Here is a 27,029-nt window from a genome sequence, read left to right as displayed (position 1 = left end):
GCACAGAAGGAACACACTACCACACTAATTGATTAAAATTCCACGTTGTTTCTGTGGAAGAGTGGCCAAATCACTCCGTCATCACGCTCACAGTCCACAGTTTACAGCCTCCTACCAATCACTGCTATTAGGCCTGTCAGTCCAATTAGTTAAAGTAACGCAAATCAAGGTAACAACCCAATGCCCAATTAGACCCGTGTCCATGATGATATGGAGTGAGGAGGGCAATTAATTCTGTGATTTAACAAACATGCGATTTCTTTAAATGACTCATTCAGAGTTTCACAGGTTTTGTCCACCTGACTTGCCAACTGCTGAAAAGAGGAATAGAAAGGCTAGTTTCCATTGCTTCCTACCATCCTGTTTGCGATCATTTTGTCCCAAAGGCGAGCCCCTTCTAGAGACCTATAAGAAGTGCCTTCAAAGCTGACTGTAGCATTTAAATACTTCTCGCTTTAGCTAGTGATGAGTAAATATTGTTAGGCCATGCCACTTGTGAATATACGCTACTCAAATGTATTTCTTTATTTCAATGTCAAAATGAAAGGCTAGCCAAATGCTTTTCAATGCGACAAATTCACATTTTCAGTTAAACAAAACATCATATAATAACTTTAATAAATGACGTATGAGCTTTATGAAAGTGAAAGGTTGTGACGTCAGGATATTAATTCAGTGGAAACTGAACTGTGCTGTAAAAATAAAAGGGGATTACCTCACCAATTAATATTTTACTACTAAATGAAAACGGAGAAAGAAAAGTAAAGATGATAGCACTATATTCACCACAATACCATGAGCACAAACCTGTAAAGTGTTGTGTCACTGAGTGCAACTACTGTCTGTGGTTACGACTTTGACATCTGCAGCTTCTGGGATCAGTATTTCATTACCAAATAAGGCTGAACAATTAAATGAAAAATGCAAGGACTACATCTACCAAAATAATGTGGGGTCTTACTGAAGGTGCACATCTGTGGAAGGTCCTTTGCTGCTTTGTGGGAGTGCCATCACAATCTGTGTAAATTATGTCACTAATGACTTAATTAAAGAGTGGCATCTTATCACAGCACCCACCACATCTTTTTGATTCAAATGAAAACAAAAAGTAAAAGTACCACTTCCAGATCTTCCTAAAATCATAGCTCAACACAGCCCGCATTTTAGCACTACTTGCAGTAAAACAAAAAACATCAGTCATCCACTGAGAGTAACCTTGCTTTAGTTCAACATTTTTCAGTAGAAAATTGAGGTTGTTCTAGAATGTCATATTGAGGAACCTCAGGAGAACTTTCAGAAGGGCCTGTCTATGAAAAAGATTCTGCCTCAGCTTGTCCGCCTAAACATTCTGACAACCACAGTGCTCTCTGGCAGGCAATGTAATTTCCCAAAAATGAAGAAAGTTAATAGTGGCTATTGGTCGATACTGCCCAATGTTGTCTGTCATCATCCAGGGCAACCTATATGCATTGGATGATGAATAGAGTTTAAAGAACTTCTTCACAGGTTTCCTTCTTCCGCCACCTAATGTAGGATACACTTCCTACAAGATACAGAGGGTGGTCACACTGGTACCTTTCAACATTCAATGTCATGCATAGGAATTGGGACTTCAAGACGAATTTTGTGCCACACATTAAGCTGAATGGGATTGGGCGGTCTCCACAAAATGCAATTTTTGAAACATTATTCTGGTATGAAGCACGATAACCTCAAAATCAGTACAAGGAATTTAGCAATACAATAAACCAACACAAAAAGAAAGCTCAAAAACAGCTATCAGCAAATTATAAATTGGGGAAATTACAAGTAAAGACGATTGTTCAACAGTGAGGTACATTCTCTGTTGTGATGCTTTTATCAACAATCGTGCATTGCTTTGCCATCTGTAATTCTATTTCTACCCCAGAAATTAAAAAGCATTGAAAGTCACTGTGGTGACCTACTAAAAATTAGAAAAAATGATCAGTTTTAAAAACAAGCTGAAGGAATTCAACACTCACTAACAGGCACATTAAAATGTGGTATTTACAGAGGTTATGGTAAGTCAATTTTACTGCAGAAAAAAGCACGCAGTCACTTTGACAGAAAACACTGGAAATCAAATCTCCTACCCTACTTAGTTATTGTAAAACATATTGAACCCAGTCAGTTTGTCTTATGCAACTATGCTACCTACATACATTTTTATTACAAAATACATCTTTGAAAAAGACAGAATTATTGGTGCTCATAATGGATATTCAGTGCCTAGAAGCAACAGCATATCATTATCCACGATTTAACATGTTAAATCGGTTTCTCAGGCAGGTATCTTGAAAACAGTCCATCTACTAAGCCTGTTGTATTAAATCAAAGAGCTATGTTTACACTTTTGCTAAGACTTGTGAGGATTAACTGGTGGCACTAAAAATCGAAAGAAACATTCTAGAGAAAAATCTCATTTTTGGTAAAGTGTTCCAATCTTTGTCTGTTACCCAACTTAGAGCTCTAAACACAGTGCATCAATTAAAACAGTTAACATTCACTCACAAATCTGAAAACCACCACCTCTAATCCTTCTACAGTGTGCTGCGTTCACAAATCTCAACAGGTAAATTACAAGAGCTAGTAAACAGATTCCTAGGTGCTGACTGGGTCTTGAGCAGCATGGAGGTTACCAGTAAATGTGGCAAGACTGGAGGGTTATATAGGGGACTGTTGGAATTAAAACAGGCACTAAACACTCAACTTATGTTTGTTCCACAAGCAGCTGTACTCAACAAGCATTTGCAATGCAACGGGTCTCGCGTTTGCTCATGTTAGAGCTGATCGCGTTGTAAACTCCTAACCCGACTTTTCACCTATCGGGCAAAAGTGCATTTATAAACGTGACCCGAAAAAGTGCAATTAACTATGTAAAGCGCTCGACTTCTGCCAAGCGAGATCGCGCTCGTAAATTGAAAAAGAAGTCCACGAGCCCGATGGAAAACAGCGAGCCTCGCATGTTTTCTGTACTTGGTTGCTGCGCTCGAGGAGGGCTAGCCACCGGTAAAGGCATGACGTATGCGTGCCTTCGACTAATGAAAGCAAGCAGATTTTATTAGGCAAGCCCACGAACCAATAAAAAACACTGACGTGATGTTGACAGGGCTCCGAGCCCTTTTCTGAACACTAAAGAGTCTCGCTGCGATACGCATGCGCGAGCGCATGCAACGCAGGCTCGACCCTAAAAAAGCCACAATTCAAATCTCAGCAAGGATCTTTAACGGTTCTGCTGCACCTATATATTAACAAATGTCAAATAGAAGGCATCTGTAACTCCTGCTTTTATTTGCACAAAAAGACGAGCATGCCCGTGTTTATGAAACCATCCTTGCTTTTTCTCGGAGACATTTAAAAGGTCATTCACTAGTAGTGAGCACAGGAATAAAAGTGTGACTGTTGTTTTAATCAACGGGTGAACGAAACATTCTTATGGAAAACTATGTTGAAGGGAAAGCAGACGAGCTATTTCCTTCTTGTTGTATTTACAAAATGACAGATTTTGAAGGTCATTTATTTCAAACAGCCTATAAACCAGTTATATTAAAGTTAGATACTTTGCTACTGACATAGAAATCCATTACCAACTGTAAGAAAATTACTGGCAGTAATAGAAGCCATATTATTTCTTCTCCAAAATGCCTATTGTTTGTGTTTTACACAAAATGAAATGAACGCTCAGTTTTCCAACTTAGTATACTTGTGTGCATAAATGATTCACTTAACTTTGCAACAGAGCACAACATGTGTATTTGGAAAACACACATTCACCCCTTGGGGCATCTCTGCACTAGATAGATGGTTACTTAACTCAATGGTTCTTGTTTTACTGACCTCGGAAGGATGAAAGGCTAAGAGAACCAGTCAGGGATCAAACCAGTGACCATGTGGTCAAACACAAATTCAAGGAGTGGGTGCAGTATTTCACCGAGTCACCCGGCCCAGTTTATACACTAATTTACTAGGAGGGGGAAGTATCCTGGAAATGGAAAACATAATTTTCTAAAATCAAGCTCTGTATTCTACTTGGGAATGCACTTGCTATACAAAGGACGTTAGAAAGAAGCAATATTTTAGAAACAAATATGCAACATGCACATAAAAATTGCTACTCAAACAACATACCCCGGGGATAAATGTTAATCTATTGCCGTCAATCCAAAACTCTTTCAATCCACTCAGTTGTTCAAGTACTTCAGGCTGGAAAAAAACACAAAATAAATATATCTGAAAGAAGCAACACACGCTTAAACACATAACAAGAGCAAACAGACACTAATTTTTTAGATACCCATTTTGGATTTAGCTCCACAAAATCCACTTGCTGGCATAGATTTATTCCAAGACCCTTAATCGCAAAATCGGAATCTGTTGATTTTCGACTGCAGATGATACTTAGAACTGAAGAAAATAAACTAGTCAAGTCGATTTTCAGCAAAACTAAGTATAGTGAGAAGAAACGTCTCAGGGGCATACAAGCTCAACAAAACAACCACAGACTCCTATGCCTGTATAGTCACACAAATTGTCACAGCTTGGAAAAATGTTAACCTAGCCTTGAAAACGAAGGGAATGGGGAGAGTTTCCATTGTAGGGCAGACGAGATGAAAAACCCATATTCCATGTGGGAGTACAGTAAGGGAGGGCAAAGTTTAATCTTGGAATTTTGATACCGAAGTTTCTTCAAGATTGCTCGTTGGAAGCCCTGACAAAACACTGAAACGCATTTGGTGGGCATATATGGCAAAGATTCGCTACCAGGTTGTGTGGCTTTTGTTTTTTAATGTTACATGCAACAAAGGCCTCGGTGTATGGTGAACGTCACTATTTGTGCATGGTATGCTAGAAGTACAGGGGCTAGACATCAGGCCTGCTTACATTCTAAAAGGAGTCAATCAATTGGTGAAAAGTAAAAGTGTGTGCTCAGTTGTCATGTTTTCTGAGGCTCACGCTAACAGGTATCAGGAGGCAAGGAGCCGGTACAAGTTGTTGCTTAGTGCTGTCCTTGCGCGGAGAAGCATACCTTTAAAGACTCTCACTCTGACAGCCTTTCAGCAAATTAAAGGCTGGTAGCTATCATAGTGTACTAAAACTTTCTAGATTCAGGCTGTGGATGAGCAAAAGTACCGCTCAGCAGTTTGTGGACAGTGAACGACTGTTCCCAGGAGGCCATAAACTCTTGCTTGTCTAAATAGGAGATGGCCACCTTGGAAATACAGGTATAATGTAGGTAGTGAACTACAATTCCCAGCAGGCCAAAAACTCATGCATGTCTAGAGGTGGCGGTCACAGCTTTCCAGTTATAACTTTCCTTGAGGTTCACTGCATCCTTTGTTAGCCAATTATATTACAATGTCTCCGCATCCGAGACCTCTCAACACCTCGGATTTCAGTTGCCAAGACCTACTCTTTCTTAAACAACTCTTCTAAGGACATACTTGATTACAGAAAAATGTCCTGTTGTTGAAAACAAGATTTTGAACTAATTTATTTTTAATCTTAAGACTGTGGTTCTGTGTTCACCTAGCACTTCCTGTGAAGAAACAGCAAGGGTTCTCAACAGGTCAGCTACACATATATATTTACAAATGTCATGTAGGAAGCATTAGATTTACAGCATATATTCCTAAAATTAGAGAACAACAGGATGTTAGTGGTATTGATTATTGTGCAGTCGTATACAAGTAAGAAACTATACTCTTCTACCACAAAAAAGCAATATTGTGACGAAGATTGTGGTAGATATTCAAAACATAGGGAGAGGCGCAAGTGAAAATGTGTTTTTGAATTACTGATTTTATTTGTGCTTATTTTTCAGGATTTCAGAGTTACCTATTCCAGCACAGACACTAGGTTATACATAGATATTGCTGAGTATATCCATCAACAATTACAGTTATGTTTAGTGTCCTGAATGTCAAGCTGCTTGTTAAGTGAATAACTCGTCAGTTCCCAGATGGTATTAAGTACAATGCAGTCAGGTGTGACACAAACAATTCCTATAAAGATTAATTTGTAAGGTTAGTAAATGACAGTTTCAGGATCTTTAAATTCTGGTCTTTTTGAGAAATACATGGTTATTACATTTGCGATATCCTTACCATTTTCATTAAGGAAAATATTTCTAAAGATGTTGAGGCATCGGATTGTTCCAGTTTAACTTTATGTTTTGTTGAGTTTTTAATGCAAAGGATTTCTCTAGCTTGTTTCAGAAATAATCATGAGAAACTTAATTTTGAAAATCATACAGCTGCCCATTCCTTGAACTCAAATATAAATCCAGGAACATCTTTTTTATCTCTCTAGATATAAAGGACCGTTAACAATAATTTTGGAACAGAAAATTATAGTTTAACCTATTAAAGGAATATATATGTTGAAGAACACACATATCCTTCAAGCATGAGTCTTGTCTGTACCCTGAAGTAAAGACAACCTCTCTTTCAGAAAGAATCTTGAACAGAATCAACTTCTCCACTGTAAGGATTTCATGAAAGCTGTTCAAGTGAAAATAAAAAAAAACGTCTTCCTGTGGTAGGCTTAGGTGCACTCAGATGGAAGTCAAAGTGTCAGAAACTAGGTGAAAGGGTAGGACTAACCATCTCACGCCACTTCCAGGACACAGCAGTCAGTTATCCAAAACTACTGTCACTGGAATCGCACCACCACTGCGGACTTCTGAATGTTCAATGATTATCTATAAATGTATGCCATGAAGGTGAAAATAAAATGTGGTTCAATAACATTGTATTTGGAAAGGGCTTACAAATAAACTCACTTTCACCCATGCATTACTAGAGTCTAAACATCAAATTCTCTATTATTTCTACAGGGCAGTGTGACTTGCGAAAAATGCTTGTTATCTTGCACATTACATTAGACAATCAGTTGACAGAGGAGGGCATCTGGCACTAGACACATAAAGCTTGTTAAGTGTGACTCCATCTCATAGTCAGACTTAAACGTGTGCTTTGCATATGATTATATGCCTTTGTTTATAACTACTGCACATGAAAAGCAGCCTGGCATTAAACACACATGCAGATCAGCCGAGTGTAATATGCTATTTATCACTATTATTGAGAGAGGAGAGGCACATCATGATTCACTTGAGTCTTCGCCTTTTATGATCCGCTCCCCATAGTCAACAACTGTAATAAACAGAATATTACCCTCTTTGCATCCGCAAGCACACTATACATTACATTCTCATTTGGCAGAAATAAATTAGTAGTATTTGAGCACACAAATATGTAAAAAAATTAAAGGTGTATTTTTTTTTACATATTCCCTTAATGTAAATGATATTTTCCCTAGTCCTCAAAATGGAACATGCAGAGATTTAATTAATAGTCTTGCAGGAGATGAAGATAGTTTAAGCAACTAGCAAACTTTGATTTGTAGGACAGCGAATATAGAAAATTCGGCATCCACTTACACACAACAATCCCTGTGAGAAAAATATTCATCGAGCTGTCCCTTTCAAACTTCCACAGCAATTATTTCTCAATAGTCAATTGCCGCTTTTCATACTCCGCTGACAGATGCTATTCAGTTTCAATGATTCGGAGCAGAGTTTGATACAATGATGTTGATTAAAAAAAGATTTAAGGATCAAGAGGTTTAAGAAAGCTGAAAATCCGTTCAATTTACTAAAACTTACCACTTCTGTGAACTCATTACTTCCTAAATCCAGCCTCTCCAGCTGAGTAAGCCTGTTCATGGTTCTGCAGAGAGAGAAGATTAGAGGGAGATTAGGTCAAACACAACAGCAACTGCATCTGGGCTCTTGGTATTCATACTAAATATTTTTAATTTGTATTAATTAATAATGTTTACAGAAAACAATTTAAGAAAATGTTACAATTTGTATTTGAATGTAATATCTACAATTCTGACGAAACTGCAACCATGTGTGGCTTCCAGTTTAGGGTTGACACTAAGAAGTTACACTATATTATTTTCTCCACTATCATGGATCGACTCCTCGTTCCAATGAATGAAACATAAGCAGGCACGATTAAATGGAAGGAAGAGAGAAGGCAAAAAGATTGTATAAGAGACAAAGGTCAAAGGCTGGTAATAGTCAGTCATCTGAAGATTGTGACGCCGTAAAAAAAAAAAAAAACAACATGCAGAGGAAAGAAGGACTAATATATTACACTGTCACCAAAAGCATTAAATTCAAGGCTTGTGATGGCAAACGTATATGTGATCCCACATTGAGCTAGACGTGCACTTTTCTTTCACTGGATTTCCCTTAACCCGTCTCAGTAATGGCATTTTTGTGTGGGTAACAAACACAAAAAAGGACATTTCCAAGTAAAAAAAACAAAAAAACATGTCACTTAGGACTAGATATAGGAAAAATAGGAATAGCCGTTACCTAATTGCGATTTTTTGCGAACCGCAATTAGGAAATCGCTATTCCTAATGTATTAAAATCATGAGTTTCATTAGCGATTCGTAGTGGGTCACAAAGGGACCTACCTCATGAATACGAATGAGGCAGATCGCAATTTGTGACTCACTATAATTCTCTACCATCACAGTGATGGTGACCTGTTGGGGTCAGCATACCACCATGCCTCTGATTGATTTTAAACAAAACAATCTTTCATTTTTTCAACGCAGCCTGCTTTTTAAAGAGTAGGCAGTGATCTGTGGGACCCAGGACCCTGAAACCCCTTCCCATTTGTGAATGGGTTCCTACCAACTTTGAATTGGTAGTACATTGCAAATGTTTCATGACAAAACATTTGTACCGACTTTTCAAATTCATTATCAGGAAGGGATGCCCTCAAACTGACCCTTCCAAATACCAAATCGCTAAACTCAGTTACAGAATTGCAATTTGGGCTTTGTACATCTCAAAAAGCATTTTTGTGATTGCAAATGGCCCAATTTTGCTAATTGGGCTGTTGGCAGCCTCAGACATACCCAAATATGTGCAGATTGAAATTTTTTCTAGCTATTGTTATGGAAAAGTTTAAATTCTATTAAGGACTCGGAGGCGAGGATTATGCTCATCTTTCTCCACTTTATTGAATAGCAGCCGAACAAAAAACAATAACTACAACTCCCATGAGATCTTGGGAAAACGGAGTACAGTCTCAACCAATAAAAACACGTATTTGGAGCCAATCAGGAACAGACAGTCCATATGGCAGTCCTTCGTTTGTGTGTCCTCCTCCTCCTCCTCTTTCGAAGCGCGAGCCAGTCAGAGAATCATCGCTAAGTATCTTGCTTTACTGTGTCAGATCCTAGAAAGAATGAAACAACCTAAAAGAGAAACTAGTTTTTCTTTAAAAAAAACATCTGATAGAAAATAACTTCTTCAAGTAGCGGTCTTCCTCCCCACCTCCTTTTTTTTTTTTTTTTTTTTTAGTAAAACAAACACATTTAAGATAAATGACAACTGAAACATAACTAAAATTACTTACTAAATACGGGGAGGGATCCCTTAAAATTATAGTATTATAAGGTGATCAGGGTGGGATAATCCTCACCTCTGAGTCCTTAATAGAATTGAAACTTTCTGTTAAGATAGCTCAGAAATTTTTCATTGTATGTCAGGACCGGAGGCGAGGATTATGCTAGTTCAAAGCTTCTTCACAACTAAATGAGCGACATTCAAAACTGGTTTAAAATAAAACCTCTTAAAAGTAGAGTCTGAAGACCAGTCTGCTGCATTCATGATATCTTCCAGACGAGCACCTAAGCTGAATGCTTTGAAGGCCATAGCTCCACGAGCAGAGTGAGCACCAAAGAGAGAAAGGCTAATTCCCGCTTCTTGCATGATCCAACAAACCCAACAAGCAATGGTAGAAGAAGTTACAGGTTTGAGTGGTTTATGCAATGCAATAAGGAGTTGTTGTTCCCCTGGAGGTCGGTGCTCTGAGGACATCTCCTCGTATGTTTTGAGCCATCGTACAACACACAGTTTTGGACGTCTGGAAAAGCTGAATAAGAGATTATTCTGGTATGTCTTTGTTCGTCTACTTACGGTAAAAGAGACTCCCGAAGGGGAAAAAGTTCTGTGTGAGATATCTTGGAAAGATACTGGTTATGTTGCCAAGACAAAAAGAGGTTCAAAACTTGATTGACATACCAAAGGGAGGAACAGCGAGGTTCAGGAGGTAAAGAAAGTCTTATGCCCCGGAGAAGACGACACACTAGTTTATGTTCTCCCACAGGAAAACCATCCACCAAAGCATGTCCAGCTGAAATAGCGGATCTGTATGAGTTAATAGATCGATAAGTAAGGCCTTTTGAAGTGAGGTATGCAAGAAAATTAAGAATATGGACTACATCTGTTTCCACGGGATTGAAACTCCTTCGCAAAAAAACACCAACGGCTCCATCTACCCCATGCTGATCTATAGCACTTACAGGCACTAGGGTTCCATGCTTTGGATAGTAGCTCTTCAGCTTGTTGCAAAAGTTCCGAGACTGACCATCGTCCCAGGAAATCCGCCAGGCCATCAAGGATAAGGAGCCCTCTAGAACCATTTGATGAGGTGTACTGTTCGGACTGAGAAGAAGTGAAGGAAACGGGGGGAGTTGGATTGGAGAATCCCAAGAAAGTTCCAGAAGAACTGGAAACCAAACTTGAGAGTTCCAAATTGGAATGATCAGTACTATGGACGCCGACTGTCGACGTGCCTGGGCAGATGTTCGAGAGATCATCGCAAAGGCAGGGAAAGCGTAAGCTTTCTCTTGACTCCAATCCTGTAGAAAAGCATCCGTGGCAGCTGTTAATTGATCTGGTCTCCAACTGAAAAACCTGGGATGTTGGTGATCCAATCTGGATGCAAAAAAATCCAACGAAAATAGAGCCCAAAGGTCGAGTAGACAAGAAAACACTTCTGGATGAAGTTTCCACAAACTGGAGTCCCTTAGATGCCAGGAATGAAAATCCGCAACCAGATTCTGAATTCCCGGAAGGTATTGTGCTGTCACCGGAACTTGATGATCCAGGTAGTATTGCCAGATTGGAAAGTGCCTTAGATCGGGTGCTGTCTAGATGACTGATATAGCGGACCGCAGATATATTGTCCATCTTCAAGAGAACGCTCAAATGGAAGTGTCTTTGGTCCAGCACTTGACTGCAAATGAACCAGCTAGAAGCTCAAGACAATTTATATGTAGTTTCTGTTCCTCCACACCGAGCACCCCAACCTGATCTGCTGGCATCTGATTCTATTATGAAATCTGGAGCGGAACCGAAGATAGCTCTGCTGTTCCAGGCTTCCATATGCGAAAGCCACCAATGAATCTCCTCTATCGCCTCTTGCGAAAGGAGAACTTTTTGAGAATACGCAAAACCTTTGCAAAGATGAGCTGCTTTGAGACGTTGAAGATCTCGATAATGTGGAGGCCCCAGAAATATCGTCTGAATAGAAGAAGAGAGAAGTCCTATGAGGTGGGCAATTTGACAAAGGGAGACCTTTCGTTTGACAAAAGTACGACGCAATTTGTGATGAATTTTCGTCATTTTACGAGATGGAAAGCTTAGAGTTGCCGACACTGAATCGATGAAGAAACCTATAAAGACCGCTCTCTGAGAAGGGGTTGAAAGGGATTTGGATTTGTTTATGATAAAACATAGACTCAGCAGCAAGTTGACTGTGATTTGTAGTTGGGCAGAGAGTTGCTTGGGACATTGGGCCAAAAGTAACATGTGGTAGAGATAGACGATTAGTCAAATCCCTTGAGCTCTGAGATGTTCCACAACAGGTTTGAGTACCTTTGTGAAGCACCAAGATGCCGAGGATAGACCGAATGGAAGGGTAGTGAACTCGAACGTTTGATTTCCCCAAATGAATTGAAGAAAACGTCTGTGAGGTGGGAAGATAGGAATGGTAAAATAAGCGTCTTTTAAGTCGAGACGAACCAACTGATCTACAGGACGCAAAACATCTCGAAGAAGGTGAATCCCTTCCATTTTGAAATGACGGTAAATTAGCCATTCGTTAAACTCCTTTAGATTGATGACAGGTCGCCGACCGCCATCTGCTTTGTCTACCAAGAGGAGATTGCTTATGAAACTTCGAGGATGCGGCACCGCCGGACAAATAGCTCATTTGTCCAGTAAGGCCGCAACCTCCGTGTCCACCAATAAGCCATCTTGTGAGGAAAACACCAGGGGTTTTGAGTGCAAAACCTGCCGGGGAGCCCCTACAAACTCTATCTGGAAGCCTTTTATTGTCTGCAGGACCCATGCATCTTGTGTAATTTGTCTCCATGCCTGGATAAAATTTGCCAAACGACCCCCTACTCTTAGAAGGGAAGAAGGGATATCACTTACCGTAAGAGGATGTTGTTGCAGATCCTCTACCACAGTGACGTCTGAAGCGTCTGCCTCCGATTGGGTAGAAATTGGCAAAGCGGTTCTGGTCTTGAAACTGCCCTTGCCTGGAGCCTTGTCTTCTGAAAGAGTTGAATGATTGCGCACGGCGGGCTGAGCGGCCCCTGCCTCGACTGGCCCCGTGGAAAATCCGAGAAGGAAACACTTTTCTCATAGAAGACTGTGCTTTGTCCAGGGAAGTGAAAGTATTTACAAACTTCCCTAACTCTTTTATAAAGGGTTCTCCAAACAAGCCTCCTTGAGCTACAGCACCCGCCTCAGAATCAGCTAGATCTCCTAGCTTAGGACCCACTTTAATTAACAGTGAACGACGACGTTTAGTGGAAAGAGCACAGTTTGCGTTTCCCAAGAAAATGATAGCACGCTGTGCCCAACCAGAGAGGATTTGGGGAGAAATTAATGCACCGGAAGATTTAGCAACCTCAGCCATAACAAGAATCTTTGCCAAAGGACCTAGGACATCAAATAGTTTATCTTGACATGCCCTCCAAGATCTATCAATTCCTTTTTTAGGATCCTTTATACATTTTTGTAAAAAGGTGGACATCCTGGGGTCCAATTCCGGAGTTATGGCGACCTTGTCAGCCAAGGAAGGTTGGGAGCACTCTGCCCTGAGACAGTTAAAAGAGTCTTTTTCCAGAAGTTTTCGAATGCGCCCATTTGGAAGACCTAGGGTGGACAATTTCATCTGGGTCTAACATATCTGAAACTGCAGGAGCAGACTGAGAACCGGAAGGAAGCCAAGGTCTGGATGGACTGGCATCAATATCTTGATCCCCAGAAGAATCATTTTTATGTAAGGAGAGGGATAGGGGTCTTGAGGAATCCAATGAAAAGGAAGGATAAGAGGGAGAAATTAACGAATTCTTGGCATGATCAAAAAGATCTCTATCAACATCTATTTCGCGAAGACGCTTAGCTGGAGGCGCGTCCACAAATGGATCATTGGAGGCAGGAGGGGCTGAAGGAATAACATTAGAGGCTGAGTATTTTGCGCACTCACGTGCTATTTGTTGAGAAAGTCTGTCCTCAAAAGGACCAATTGCCTCCGAAACAGCCCTGTAGATAGACGTGTCAACAGCATAAAAAAATTCCTCCTCCTCATTAGGATCCATCATTAAAGTATGAGGATTAAGATATGAAAATAAAATAATTCAAATCGGTAGATATGAGGAATATAAAGTTGGGTGTCAGCTTAAATATTTTAAGAGTGTAAATACACTCGGACTAAGAAAAGGCTAGAGCCAGGGACACTGCACCCCGGTGCACAGTACAATTTAAAGGGGTTCAAATGCAATATTTATTGCCTGCCTGGGAGTGTGTCCCATAAAAAAGCCAATAAGGCTAAATAGAGGCCCAAAGGGTTAACTTAGAAAATGAATACGGACCCCTGAGTAGAAAACAGGGCATCCAGGCTTTAGTCAGTGTTACTGACCCTTATTTAATAAGGGCGTCTCTCTCCAGGCAGATAAGAGGAACAAACACGCTCAAGAGATAAGCTGAGCTGAGCACTGAGGAGAAACAAAGACACGTCTGCCTCAGCGCGTCCGTTGCCAAGGGAGCATTCCAAACGAGCACCCTCTGGCGGTCCTTAGGAACCTCCCAGAAGTGCACCAAGAAACATTTGTGATGAGCAAGAACGCTCCCACTAGTGAAGGTACCAACAACGTTCAATTTTAGAGTAAAAAATACAATTACGATAAAAACACAGTAACTACACAATAGATTTGGAAGGAAAGAGAAAATGTCGACTTATCTCGGCTGTGAGCAGCGAAGAAAGAGGAGGAGGAAACACAGGAGAAGGACTACCATATGGACTGCCTATTCCTGATTGGCTCCAAATACGTGTTTTTATTGGTTGAGACTGTACTCCATTTTCCCAAGTTCTCATAGGAGTTGTAGTTATTGTTTGGTGTTCGGCTGCTATTCAATCAAGTGGAGAAAGATAAGCATAATCCTCGCCTCCGGTCCTGACATAGAATTCTATATTTTACCATCACCTTTAATTTACTTGGCCTGAAGAATTAAATTAAATAATATAATTTTAGGTATCTACAATTATGACAGAGTCGATACTAATTAGTACAAAGAATATAGATAGTAATTAGGTATATTTAAAACCAAACGTTCATAGAAATTTTGATACAGCACAAATGCCGCGCCTAATACTGCTCTATTCGCCAACTGCTCCCATTTCTTGATGCACTTATATGTTGGTCTTTTCAGTAGAAAGATATGTCGGGCTAACCAACCAGCAATCGTTATCACAGGACAGCCCTTTGGCCACTGTCATGTGAAGTAGGAAGAGGTCACCTAGAAACAGGAAGCTTCCCCACCCCTTAAATGTTGTAAAAACGCTGAGTACTCTACTACGTTTAGGGGCAGTAGACCATAACACTGTCTTGTTTATTTCTATGGGTCGGAGTAAAACGTCTGGAGGGCTGCAAATAGAGAGAATCCCAGATGAATTGGCCCTATTCTTTTGCTGATAATCGTCATCACACAAATACAAATAACGAGGGCATTCAAGACCAGTCAACCGATCTAAAGTAGCAATTTATGAAAACTATCACTCTGCATGATTGACACATAGTACTCAATGGCATCTGCCATCCATGATAAATATAAATAGGAGGCTACTCGTGCCATTTTTGATAAAAAAGATCCAAGTCAAAAGAGGCCGACCTAGAATTTAGCTATGTGTATTAAAGTTGAGATTCATATAATAAATGTGCATTTGGCAATTTAATAACAGTATGCCCCAAAGAGATATTTAACTCACAAGGCAGCAGAGAACCACAATATGAAGCAGGACTGAAAATTGTGTAGCAATGAAAAGAGAATTATGGAACAAGTAAAAACTATTTTTATTTTACTTTTGAGCACATCGATAAAAGGAATTCATGTGCCATAAAAAGGCAAAGTTTTTTTAAGGAAGAAAAAACTACACACACTCGGCACTCTCCTACTCAAAAATGTTCTACACCAACAAATAACTGTGTTGTAAGGTAGCACAACAACGAAATTCTGTTAGCACTACAGATTCTAATCCCTATAGGAAAAATTATGAAACGATGCACCGAACCCAGCTGCTGTAATAATTGTCATTTTTAAGGCATCTCTATTGTATTCGAAAGCTTGACATCAGTTTCCTGTTTCACTTGTGCTGCCATTACAATGCCTTTGCAAAAAGCCTTTCCCTTCACAAAATGATTGGCAGAGCACCAAAGATTATTTCGTATTTATTGTGTACTCATCTCCCTTGGAGGTACTTTAGGAATCGAGACACCAGACAATAAAAAAAGAGCAATTTGTGCTACATGTTTGTGATTCTTCTAAAGTCTGAACGCCCTCAAGAAATAGCTTCTAAGCCGATAGCGTGGATTTGTGGGAAAAGTGAAGCTCAACTAAACATTTTCATCACAAAGAGTGGAATCATTAAGGCGTTTGTTTCCTTACTGCAGACAAAAGCTCAACCCTTCAGCAATAAACAGCTCAAAGATAAACTAAATTTGCACTCAATTCTTTGTTAAAATGTACAAATTAAGCAGCAGATGTTAGACTGTATGGCAATTCCAACTCGTTCATATTCACATTAAAACGCATTTTTGTCTAGTGGCCTTGTCTATAAGTTGTCCATAACAACAAGTCACTACTCCTTCGGAGGGTAGCCCCGCTCCAAAAAGAACAAGGATTTGCAATGCAATGGGTCTCGCTTTTCTCCGAGTTAGAGCTATTAGCAGAAGTTGTAAACTCCCAATCGGACTTTTCTTGCCTCATTAAATGAAAAAAAAAAAAACGAGCACAATCGCGCTGCTAAACAAGTGAGATCGCGCTGTGAAAAAAGAAAAAAAGTAGTCCACAAACTGGACGGAAAACAGTGAGCCTCGTATGTTTTCAGTACTTGCCCGCTGCACTCGAGGAGGGCTAACCATTGGAAAAGGCATGATGTATGAATGCCTTCCACTAATGAAAGCAAGCAGATTTGAAAAGGCAAGCCCACGAACCAATGAAAGACACTGACGTGACATGGGCGGGGCTCCGAGCCGTTTTCTAACTACTACAGCGTCTTGCAAGGTATACTCATGCGCAAGCACATGCTATGCAGGCTCGACCTTAAAAAACCCAGGTTGTTTGATTCTTGCCACAGTTCCACTGGCAGAAGGGCCTTCCACAGATTTGCTCCAAGTATTGTAAATGATCAGCCGCATATGATGGGTCGTTTACATTTCAGGATAGGTGACCCTGTGAGCTGGATCGAAGCACTCTACTGGGTTCTGGCAAATAAAGAATTTCTTCAAACATGATAGTGCCTTAGATTGGATGCCTTTATGAATCAAAGGGAGAACATTCTGAAGATCTACGTTCTGACGTCTAGCCTACAATACCATTGTTGGTCTAATGGAGTGTGCTGTACAAAGACCTTTTCTTAATTACTGGTTAAGTGTAACTGATACAAATTCTCTCTAAGATTTGCCTGTAAAACCATGCTAGAAATCAAGGCATGATCAGAAAAGTTGGACAGCTCTAAACAGGAGGCTTCAAGGACACGGAAAAGACAACAGTATTCAAACATCATGCCAAAGAAACAATGTAAACAATTGTGTCCTGCTGTATTCTGAGGTGTCGTCAATGGCTCCGGATGAGTACCCAGAGATTTGGATGCCCTTGAGTGTAAGTAACTTTAGCAAGGAATCTGTTAGTGGAGACATTCTTCCTAGGAGGTACCAATTTTAAAGCTGCAAAGAAAAGGCTAACAATCTAGTCCAGATATTAAAGAGGTCTCTCCAATTTGAAGGTCAATAATTCGGAAAAAATAACCAAATTCAAAAGAACATGAAAGTCCCTCTTCATTCTTCTGTCTTTCACAAGCTCACCAATGAATCCGACCAGATCGACTCATGCTACTTTTCCACTTTCTTTCACTAAATTGTCTTGTTGAAGACAGGAACTCAAAGAAACACGTATTTGAGCAGTAAGGGTTAACAGTTTTACATACTTCTAGCAGTGGGTGACTGTTACTATAGAATACTGTCCATCAATTGGTCTAAGATTTTACATTTCTGTACCACCCGAGTTTTGAGACAGAGTGTTTGAGCTGAATTTGAAAATAGCATCTGTGCTTGCTGTGGTGGTGCAACAATCCTCTAATACATTGGATTTTAAATAGGCCTCTTTTGAAATATATATGTTCAATTATTTAGGTGCTCATTTTAAAATGCAAATGCTCAGTTACCAGTGTTGTTGAGGTATTTGATTCATTTTATTGCGATAATTCAACTAGCTCAGATATAATGCTTATTTTTAGTAAGGCTTGATATTTTGATTTCCTAGTTATTATTTCTAAGCAATCAACAAGGTTTCCTAGAATTTGATATATTGATGTTTCAGTTTGTTTTTAAATGGTAAACAGTGACTCACAGAATATAAGTGGGAGATACACTAGGAAAACAAGTTACCCAACTTTGGTAACACTTCACCTGGTAGAGACTTTATCTAGCTGCAGACTACTAACATTAGAATATTCCCATGCACCAGACTGGATCTGGAAATGTTTGAGCAATGCCCCTTGTGCGCGGGTAGGTGCCAGCGTTCAGCTCCATGCGGCTTCGCTGGCATTGCGCGTGCTAGAAATGAAGTGATTGGTGCCCATATAGGCACTGTCCTGGCGCACTGACATCACTTCTTGACTGTTTTGTGCTGCACCAGAAGCACAGAGCCATGTTTAGGAGGAATGACTAGTGTGTCCATGAGGTCCTAAATGATCTCTTCTTAATTGAGAGAAGACAGTTCGAAGAATGGAGAGGATGAGGGAGGAAGAAAGAATCTGCAGCTAGATAAAGTCTCTACCAAATAAGCCTTTACCAAAGGTAAGTAATTTGTTCATTTGCTAGAGACTTCTAGCTGCAGATTCCTTACCTTAAAAACGGCTACCAAAACAATCTCTCCCGGAGGTGGTTCTGCAGAACATCTTATATTAAGAAGTCCTGGAGGACTGAACTGGCAAGATGCCCATCTCGTCGGACTAACTGTTGAGGTAATAGTGTTTAGCAAACGTATGCAGTGATGCCCATATGGCTGTTTGACAAATATCCAGGACTGAGACTCCTCTAGCTATGCAGTGGTTGCAGCAGTTCCTCTGGTGGAGTGAGCTCTTAAGTCCTCAATGGGCTGTTTCTCGGCCATTGCGTAGCAGATTTTAATGCAAAGGAGTATCCATCTAGAGATGGCTCTCTTTTGAACTGCCTTCCCTTTCTTTTTCCCTACAAATCCCACAAAGAATTGATCATCTACCCAGCATTGTTTGGTATAATCAATATAGAAGGAGAACGCTCTTTTTGGATCCAGGAGGTGGAGTCTCTACTCTTCTTTAGAAGGATGACACATGGGAAAAAATGTAGGCAGGTTGATGCTTTTCCCAACATGAAAAGGTGTGATCACCTTTGACAAAAAGGAAGCCATTGTTCTAAGAAAACAATGAGTCTCTGAGCGACAGCCAGCTTGGAAAACTCCATAGAGCAAAAGTGTGGACATTACGCGTTCTCTGCGATGGAAAATAGATCTAAACAAGGCTTTTCCCCCAATCCTGGAACAGACCTTGCACCACACCTCTGAATGAAGACGCCATTCGTGATCAGCTAGGCATGAATGGCTGAGTTTGTCTGCTCTAGTGTTCAGACAGCCTGCCAGATGTTAAACCATCAGGGAAATGCCCTGATGTTCTAGCCATGTCCAGAGGTGCAAGGCCTATTGACAAAGGGTGCATGACTCCACCCCATCTTGTTTGCTGCATGTGATGTTGCCTGTGAACACTTGCACTAGCCTTACCTTGATCACAGGAAGAAAGGCTTTCAATGCCAACCAGTTTGCCCCGGGCTCCAGCAGGTTGATGTGAAGCCTGGACTCTGCCAGGTACCAGAGTCCTCTGAACTCCACCTCTCCCAAATGGCCGCCCCAGCCCACGAGTGACACATTTGTCACCACTGTGAGCTCTGGGTGGGAATAGAGTAGTCTGCCATTGACTCAACTGTGGTCCATCTCTCACCATTACAGGTCTTTTGCAGTTCCCTTTGATATCTGCACCAGGTCTGAGAAGTTTCCCTGATGCTGTGCCCACTGCAACTTCAAGTCCCACTGCAGAGCTTGCATTTGTCAACTGCCAAGTTTTACCAACAGGATGCAAAAGGCGATGAGACTCAGGAGCCTCACTGAAATCCAGGATAGAGGCTGAAACATCAGTATCGTAGCTCGAATATCCTAGACTCGCTGTTCCACAAAATAAGCCCAAAACTGCACTGTATCCAGAACAGCTCAGATGAAAGGCAGCGTCTGAGAGGAAGTCAGTTATGACTTTGCCACGCTGATGAATGGCCTTCAGATTCTTGGTCTTCAACTCCACACATGACGCAGAGTCATAGTTCCTCTCCAGGCACCACAAACATACTAATTGGGGGTTCGTCACTGACATCTGTCGATGATAGTCACTACAAGGTTTGAACCCTGTGGGTTTCTTCAGGGACATCTCAGAAAAAAGTTGGAAAAAGAAGGCACACTAGACTTCGACATAAAGTCGAAAATAGTCAGTCGAAAAATGACTGAGGGGGCTCAATCTGGCTCTGCGATGACGGTGTGGAAAAGAGGGAACTGAGGTCCCAGAATATCATTTCCAGTGCAGACAACTCCAACAACGCCATGCGGAATAGAACTATGCCACCTACCAGCGCACAAAGGGGATTGCTCCAAAATTTCCAGATCCTGTCCCTGAGAATATTCTAAGGTAAACAATCTGCTGCTAGAAGCCTCTATCAGATGGGTTTTTTTAATGAGTTTATTGTAAAAATATTCCTCAATGATCATAAACAGTATGGCAACTGGAACAAAGGATTCCTAGGCAGAGAGAAACCTTGATCCAGGGACTCCAGATTGAGGGATGTGCATTAGCTTTAAACACCCTTCCTTATGGAAGGCGATAGAAAAGGCACATTGAGTCCTCCAATAGGCTTATCTACCTGCTCGAAGACATGATAGTCGCTGAGGCTTACAGATGAAAACAGCAGCTGTCTCCTTATTGAACACTGCTCCCGAGGTTCCGACAAATTATGTGGGTATATGCTATCAATGAAACTCAACTATACCCTTTTTGGTGGTGGGATAAGCTTAACCAACAGAGGTCAGGGAGGGGTTGGGTTTTCAATGTAGAGAAACCTTAAGTACTGTAATAACGTTACAATATCTCCTGTTATTTGTCTAATTGGCAATGATTATTGCCACTACTATTTATAATGCAGTAAGATTAGATTTTAATTTTCTTAAGTTTTGAAAATACAATTCTAGTTTTCTGTGTTTTTGAGTGTGTCTATTCATGATGAAAGACGATTTGGGTTCCACCAACTATTTCTGTGAGTGTCACAGTAATAATTGTCACATAATATGCACCTTACTCATGTAATACACACTCTGTTGTATAAGGCTGCAGTCCACGGGGTTCTCTTGTCTCATGTTGGTGGACTACCAGAGGGTTTAGAGCATCCTCTTAAGACATGTTCTGGAGACAAAAACGTATCAGTTGGAAGATATTCCTTCCATTTGCGACTAGAACAGAACCCATTTTCTGTTGAAAAGATATTGAATATTGGTTAAGCAGAGTTGAAATCCATACAGTATAAGCCCCTTCCATTCTGACAAGATGGCACATTAAGCTGGCAGTGTTTGCTGTAGAGGGTGACAGTTTGAGGTAGGTAGGAACAAAGATGTAGAGTTAGAGTTAGTGAATACCAAAAACAATAAGATTTTTCCACCCCGTTCCATGATTTCTGGACACTGCCATTTGACCGGCTAATGTGTTTCATTCTCCACACAAAATTCAGACCCAAGGGCCTGCCAGCCCTGTTCTTGCTTCCCTCATTTAGGATTCTTTCCTCGGTCCATTTGAGACATGCAAGTCCATTTGTTTCTAAATATTAATCTAGACTAGGCTTTCAATTGCAGTAATAATCACCCCATTTCAATGTTGCTCAAATGTGAATTTACCTTAACAAACAGAAGACAAGAGACGTTTAGCCAAACAGGAATGGTTAATTTAATTAAACAATACGTCCGGGAAAGCAGTTACAGAACTGGGGTCTGAGGACTGTCTCTCAATGTACATCAGTTTGGAGTGGAGTTTTATACATTTTCTCAGTGCCATGAAATAATTAAAACATTCCTTCCTTGGTTAGGAATGCAAACAGTTGTCACAGAATCATAAATAAGGTCCTGATAAGAAATGCAGGTGGGGCTTGACCTTGCGTGGACACAATGTGGGCCACCAAGAGTGTGTCCAGTTGCCTGGCTTGAGGAGCGCGCAGTCACTGAGTGGTGCTGTCCGTGCTGTCTTCCGATTGGTTAAGTGTTAACTACATGTGGCATCTAACTTTATGGTGTTTTGGGAACGTTCACACTCCCTCTGGCCATGTGTGCTTTATTAGAGCCAATCTCCTGGGACCACTGTGGTGTTGCTGCTCCTATCTGTGGGATCTGATCTAAGTTTCCTGTTTACACGTTTGTCTGCCAGCTACACACTACCCCACCTGCGACCTATCAGTCAGTGCGACCTACGTCTCTGAGGTTGCTTAACCAATCTTCGTGCAGGGGTTGATGAGTTCAACAGGGGAATCTAATAGTGGTGATGCGACTTTGTTCTCATATGTGAATGTATTGTTATGAGCATCCATATAGACTATTATACAATATTAACATAATAGCTACACATATGTGCTAAATCTATTTTAAATATACAAATGGAAACAGTATTCCTTGATACTGAAGAGAATCAACAATATAAAGCTGTTCTTCAATGAGCTACAGATATTGAATCCAGATATTTCATAACACCACCTCTCATAATTACTCATTTTGGCATTTAAAACATGCATTCTTAGTAACTTTCCTAAATTCTTCCAACATTTCAAACCCAGCTCTTACCAAAATTCTTCCCGTAACACATCCTGAAAGGAACCAGGTTTCAGACCATTAAGAATAAAAGCCGGTTTATTACATATCAATCACACTTTTAAAGTTACATTTATTCTGTTAATAATTTCTGCACACAGACTTTAAAACTGTTTAAGCATGTGTTCGCATAGGCGCAATGTACTTCACTGCAGCACCATCATACATTACTTTGAAAGAGAGAAGACACAGATTTCATCGTTGCATATAAATGAAGTGGTCGTCAGAGTAAATGGCTACTACATTAGACGTAGGAAAAACGATGTTTATTCAAAACCAGAGGGCTGATGTACGTTTTCAATCTTGCTAAAGTGACAGGCAGCACAGAAATTAAATATTGTTTATTAAAACAAAACCAAGCCTTATTAATGAACGACAGCAGGAGTGGATCCAAGGAAGGCGGGGAGAGTATGTGTTGTGTTACATAAGTTGCCACAGTGGACGTTCATGCAGGTTTTTAGAACAGTTCTAGTTTCCTCAATATGGGTCTCTTTGGGGAAATGATTACTTTGAGGCACACACAACTTATGCAAAATAGGAGTTATTTCATTAGACCTGAAAACAACTGGCAACTTTCCATTTTAGGAATATAAGTAACCAATAACAAAACCCTGGTGACAACAGGCAAGTTTAATTCAACAACAGTTTTTTGCTAAGCCATTTCTTTTCCGAGCTTTATGTTTGTACTTCAGCTGAACAGATTTGTCCGGTTTTCCATGATAATCATTTTCTTATGTTTGGCACTTGCATTGCTTAACTCTGCAAACTACGTTCCACTGAGATTTAATTCTGAAGCCTATGTGGACAGGATTTTTTGTCAACTAATCTGCTCTTGTTCTCGTTCTTCACAGACCGCTCATCTCCTGGAGGATGCGATGCAGTTGCACTTTCACCGATTCGCCAAGACACACATTTACAATTTTCTTTCCTATAGTCCGGCCCGGCTTTCCATTTGACTGCCTTGTATTTGAAATTACGAATTTTATTTTTTCAAAGCCCCAGCGAGTACTGGGAAAAGAAACTGAATTAAGCACTAGCAAAGTCCTACCAAGAACTTCTTGCTATACTTCCTGTATTAAGACTTTTCACTTAGACTCAAGACTTCACTATTTCACTACTACAGCTCACCTGTTACTGTTTCAGGTTCCTCCTTATCTATTTACTGCACTATCCTTTCATTAGTTCTGGACAGGACAACTCTAGCATGGATTACCCTCTGACTTTTTGCCTTTACTGCCCTGTTTTAGCTGAATCCATTTATGTTGGCATTAGGCTTTATGCACTTTGTCCCCGCTAATCAGTAGTAAAGTACTTGTGCACTTGCCTTTAAACACAGTAAAATTGGTATACACTTATTCAGCACCTTTAATTTATCTATAAGCCCCTAGTACATCGTACCACATGTACCCAAGGCCTGTAAATTAAATGCTACAAGTGGGCTACAGCACTCATTATGGCACCCACTAACATGCCTGTAAGTGCAGTTTTAAACTGCCATTTTGACCTGGCAGATAGAGAATACTTCTTCCACTCATTTAACTGTATTTTAAAATCATCTTTAATGCAAAATTTGGATTTTAAGTTACTATTCTGAAAATGCCACTTTTAGAAAGTTGGCATGTTTTGGCTTTAACCAAATGTGTCTTTCTGCCAGTGCCAGGGTCACATTGGCTCTCCTGTGCTCTGATGTGTATTCCTTCCCGACAGGGGAGGAAAGGGCCTTGGGTGTGGGGAAGGGTGTTCTGCCCCTGAGCAGGATTGCGTGGGAGGTTTCACTCAGTCCATCCTGAGCTTTAAAGGGTAGGCTGAGGTTGGCACCCACACTGTTCCTGACTTATAAAGTTGCCTGTCCTGTCACTAGCAAGTACAGCTCACACCCGAGTCTACCTGCCCTTTGTCACTTGAAATAGTTTGGAGCCAAACCCAGGGGGAGGGGAAGAACAGACCAGTACCATTTTAGTGGTAGATAAAGAGAGGCACCCTCAAAACCTCTCATCGGAACACTCGAACTGTGGAAGAGTCAGAAGAAGGTCTGTCCTACTGTCTGAAGAAGGAAGACTGAACCTGTTTGCCTTTAATGTAGGAAACCAGAAGTCACTTGAAGTATCAGTTGGTTGACATCCTGTTTGAGATAGAAGAACACAGCAAGCTTCTAGAGGCCTTCCCTGAAACTGCGCAGCGGTCATTAGACTTGCAGGAGGCCTGATGTAGGTCTCTGCTGAAGTGACTCCTGACCTCCAAGAGGTGCCTCCACAGGTCCCTGATTGCAGTCTACTCTTCCATCCTGCAATCTGCAAGAACTGGATTCCAGGTGAAAATTCAGAAGTTTGGGCTCTTCACAAATGCAACTTCCCACCTGCATCTCCTGCCAACAAATCCAATGGCGTCCTGCTCTTCACCACAGCCACAACTGCTCGCATCTTCCACCAATGTGAAGCTCTGAAAGTGCCCTGCTCTTCATGCTGACAATGATCTCTTTGAGACCCCCACCACTGCAAAGCTCCAGCTGAGGCTCTTCAATTGCAACTCGACTGTGTGAAAAGGTAAACTCTTCACTGAAATGAACATGGTCACTGCATACAACCCGCGCTGCAATGCACTGCAGTCAGCCAGAACTTGTGATTTTGACCTGCTCCAGCAAGACTGATAACCTTAAGTGGTGCTTTTTGACGCTTTCATCTGAAACTTTAATAATTCTGAACTCCATATCTACTGTGTCAGAACCAAGATAGCCCTCCTGTATGCAATATATTGCTATCACTTTATTATTTTCTTGAATTTTGTTTCTTTTCCTGCAAGTAGGAACCGCTTAGCTTTTGTATGATAAACCCTCACCCACCAGGGTTACCCCCTGGTGGCATACTTCATCAATGGGTTTCTTCCCATTCGGGTACGGAACAGGGTGTGCTATTACCAGAGAGTGATACAGGAGAACTTGGTGGTCAAAGCCAAATTATGGTAGATGTCATGTTTAAAGGTGTTGTAGGAGGCTGGCTCAGTTTATGGTGTTCACCTATGGTGGGGCATCCTATACGGAGTCCAAGCAACCCTTAGTGATAGTAAACAGGTGTCCAGGTAGTAAAAGCGCTCTAGGGGTAGCTGAGGCAAGCAGCTAAAGCTTATCCAGGAAGAATGTAAAGCACTTGCAATACCACAGTAGTCAGACAGTAACTCACTAACAAGAGAGAACCACACAAGAGCTGCCAAAATAAAGGATTCTTTATGACAGCATTACTACTAGACTAGCACTGGTATATCTCCCTTTGGAGATATCTACACACAATATATGCACACAACAACCAGCAGAAATAGCATAAAATATGAAGGGCCCCCGAGGGGAGGCGGTGAGGGGGGTAAGTACGGTTTGTGACTATTTCCGTGCCAAAAACACAGCTGTGGCACAATTATTTGTGACTAGTGTGCAGTGTCTAACAGGATGTTTTAGGTAAAGAGCGCAGTTTGCAAAATGTGGAAGATGAAGGGTCAGAGTCTCTACCAGAATAACTGTTACTGAAGGTAAATAACTTTTTCTTTTGAAAAATACTTCTAATTGCAGATTCCTCACTTTAGAATGAACATCAATGTAATACATTCCTAGAGGTGGGTGTGCGAACTGGCTTAAACCAACAAGTCCTGGAGGGCTGAAAGGGGAAAATGGGCTTTTCAACAGACCTGCCTGTCCATGCAGAAGTCTTTTGTGAAGGCGTAGAATAAAGATCCTTATAGCAGCCTCACAGATGTCAAAGACAGGCACTCCACATGGTAAAGCAGTAGTAGCTGCCTTAGCTCTGGTGGAATGAGTCAGCATGCCATCAGGAGACTGCTTATTAGCTAATGCATAGCAAATTTGGATGCAGAATTGCGAGAAGCTAGGTACTGGTTGCAGTACCCCCCACCTTTTGACCTGGTGTTTGATGAAGCTTTGATCAACATGCACTGGCTTCACTAAAACTAGGGATGTTTGGTATCAAATATTTTGTATTAATAAACCCTCACTGATTCCAGAGATGGTTCTATTAACGCATGCACCCAGAGGGCACCTTACAGTCTGCTCTCTGGAGGCCAGAAGACAAAGCCTGCTCTGCGAGAGGTGTTTACACACCCCTCACAACAGGACGACCTGTAAATCTGCATTCCAAGACATGAAGCTTCAAAGAATCCCACAGCCTTTGATATGCAGAACTGCCCTTACTCAGAGAAGGATGCCGACAGCCCTGCCCCTGGTCCCATCCGGCACCTGGACAAGCAGGAAAATTAGCTATGCAGCAGGCATGTTGCATTTTCAGGCTGTACACACCTCTAGGGAGACTAGCCTGAAATAGACACAGCCTCAGAAATGTTGTCATCTTGTGTGGTGGAATTGGGAATTCTGGCACAGGGTGATGACCAATCCCCAAAGGAAGTGGTCCTCTAGGGGTTGTACTGACCCCAAGAGTAAGTAGCCCATTGGCTACTGCCATTCACTCCCCTTAACGCTCCCTAAATTGAGTATTCAGGGGACCCCCTGATACCAAAACCTCAGATCTTCACCTAACAGAAAAGGAGGAGTGCACAAGAATCTTGCTGAACCTGTGGAGCACGACAGACTTGGCGCCAACTATGCCAGCCTGCCTCCTGCACCCGACCGTCGTGGAGCAACTGACCT

General features: G+C 41.1%; 1 protein-coding gene across 6 annotated transcripts in view; it reads right to left on the bottom strand.

The window, feature by feature from the left end:
• ERBIN (erbb2 interacting protein) overlaps positions 1–27,029 on the bottom strand; it is a 766,777-nt gene that overhangs the window by 190,833 nt on the left and 548,915 nt on the right. For all 6 annotated transcript variants that reach the window (XM_069222872.1, XM_069222909.1, XM_069222899.1 and 3 more), the window contains 2 exons: positions 7,688–7,751; positions 4,150–4,224 (listed from right to left, as the gene is read on the bottom strand). In XM_069222872.1, coding sequence (XP_069078973.1) covers positions 4,150–4,224; positions 7,688–7,751 — 139 coding nt within the window. The remainder of the gene's footprint in view (positions 1–4,149; positions 4,225–7,687; positions 7,752–27,029) is intronic.

This window comes from Pleurodeles waltl, chromosome 1_1 (genome assembly GCF_031143425.1).
Source record: "Pleurodeles waltl isolate 20211129_DDA chromosome 1_1, aPleWal1.hap1.20221129, whole genome shotgun sequence".
NCBI lineage: Eukaryota > Metazoa > Chordata > Amphibia > Caudata > Salamandridae > Pleurodeles > Pleurodeles waltl.
Note: the sequence above shows the minus strand (reverse complement) of the source record. Positions and strands in the feature narration are given on the sequence as shown.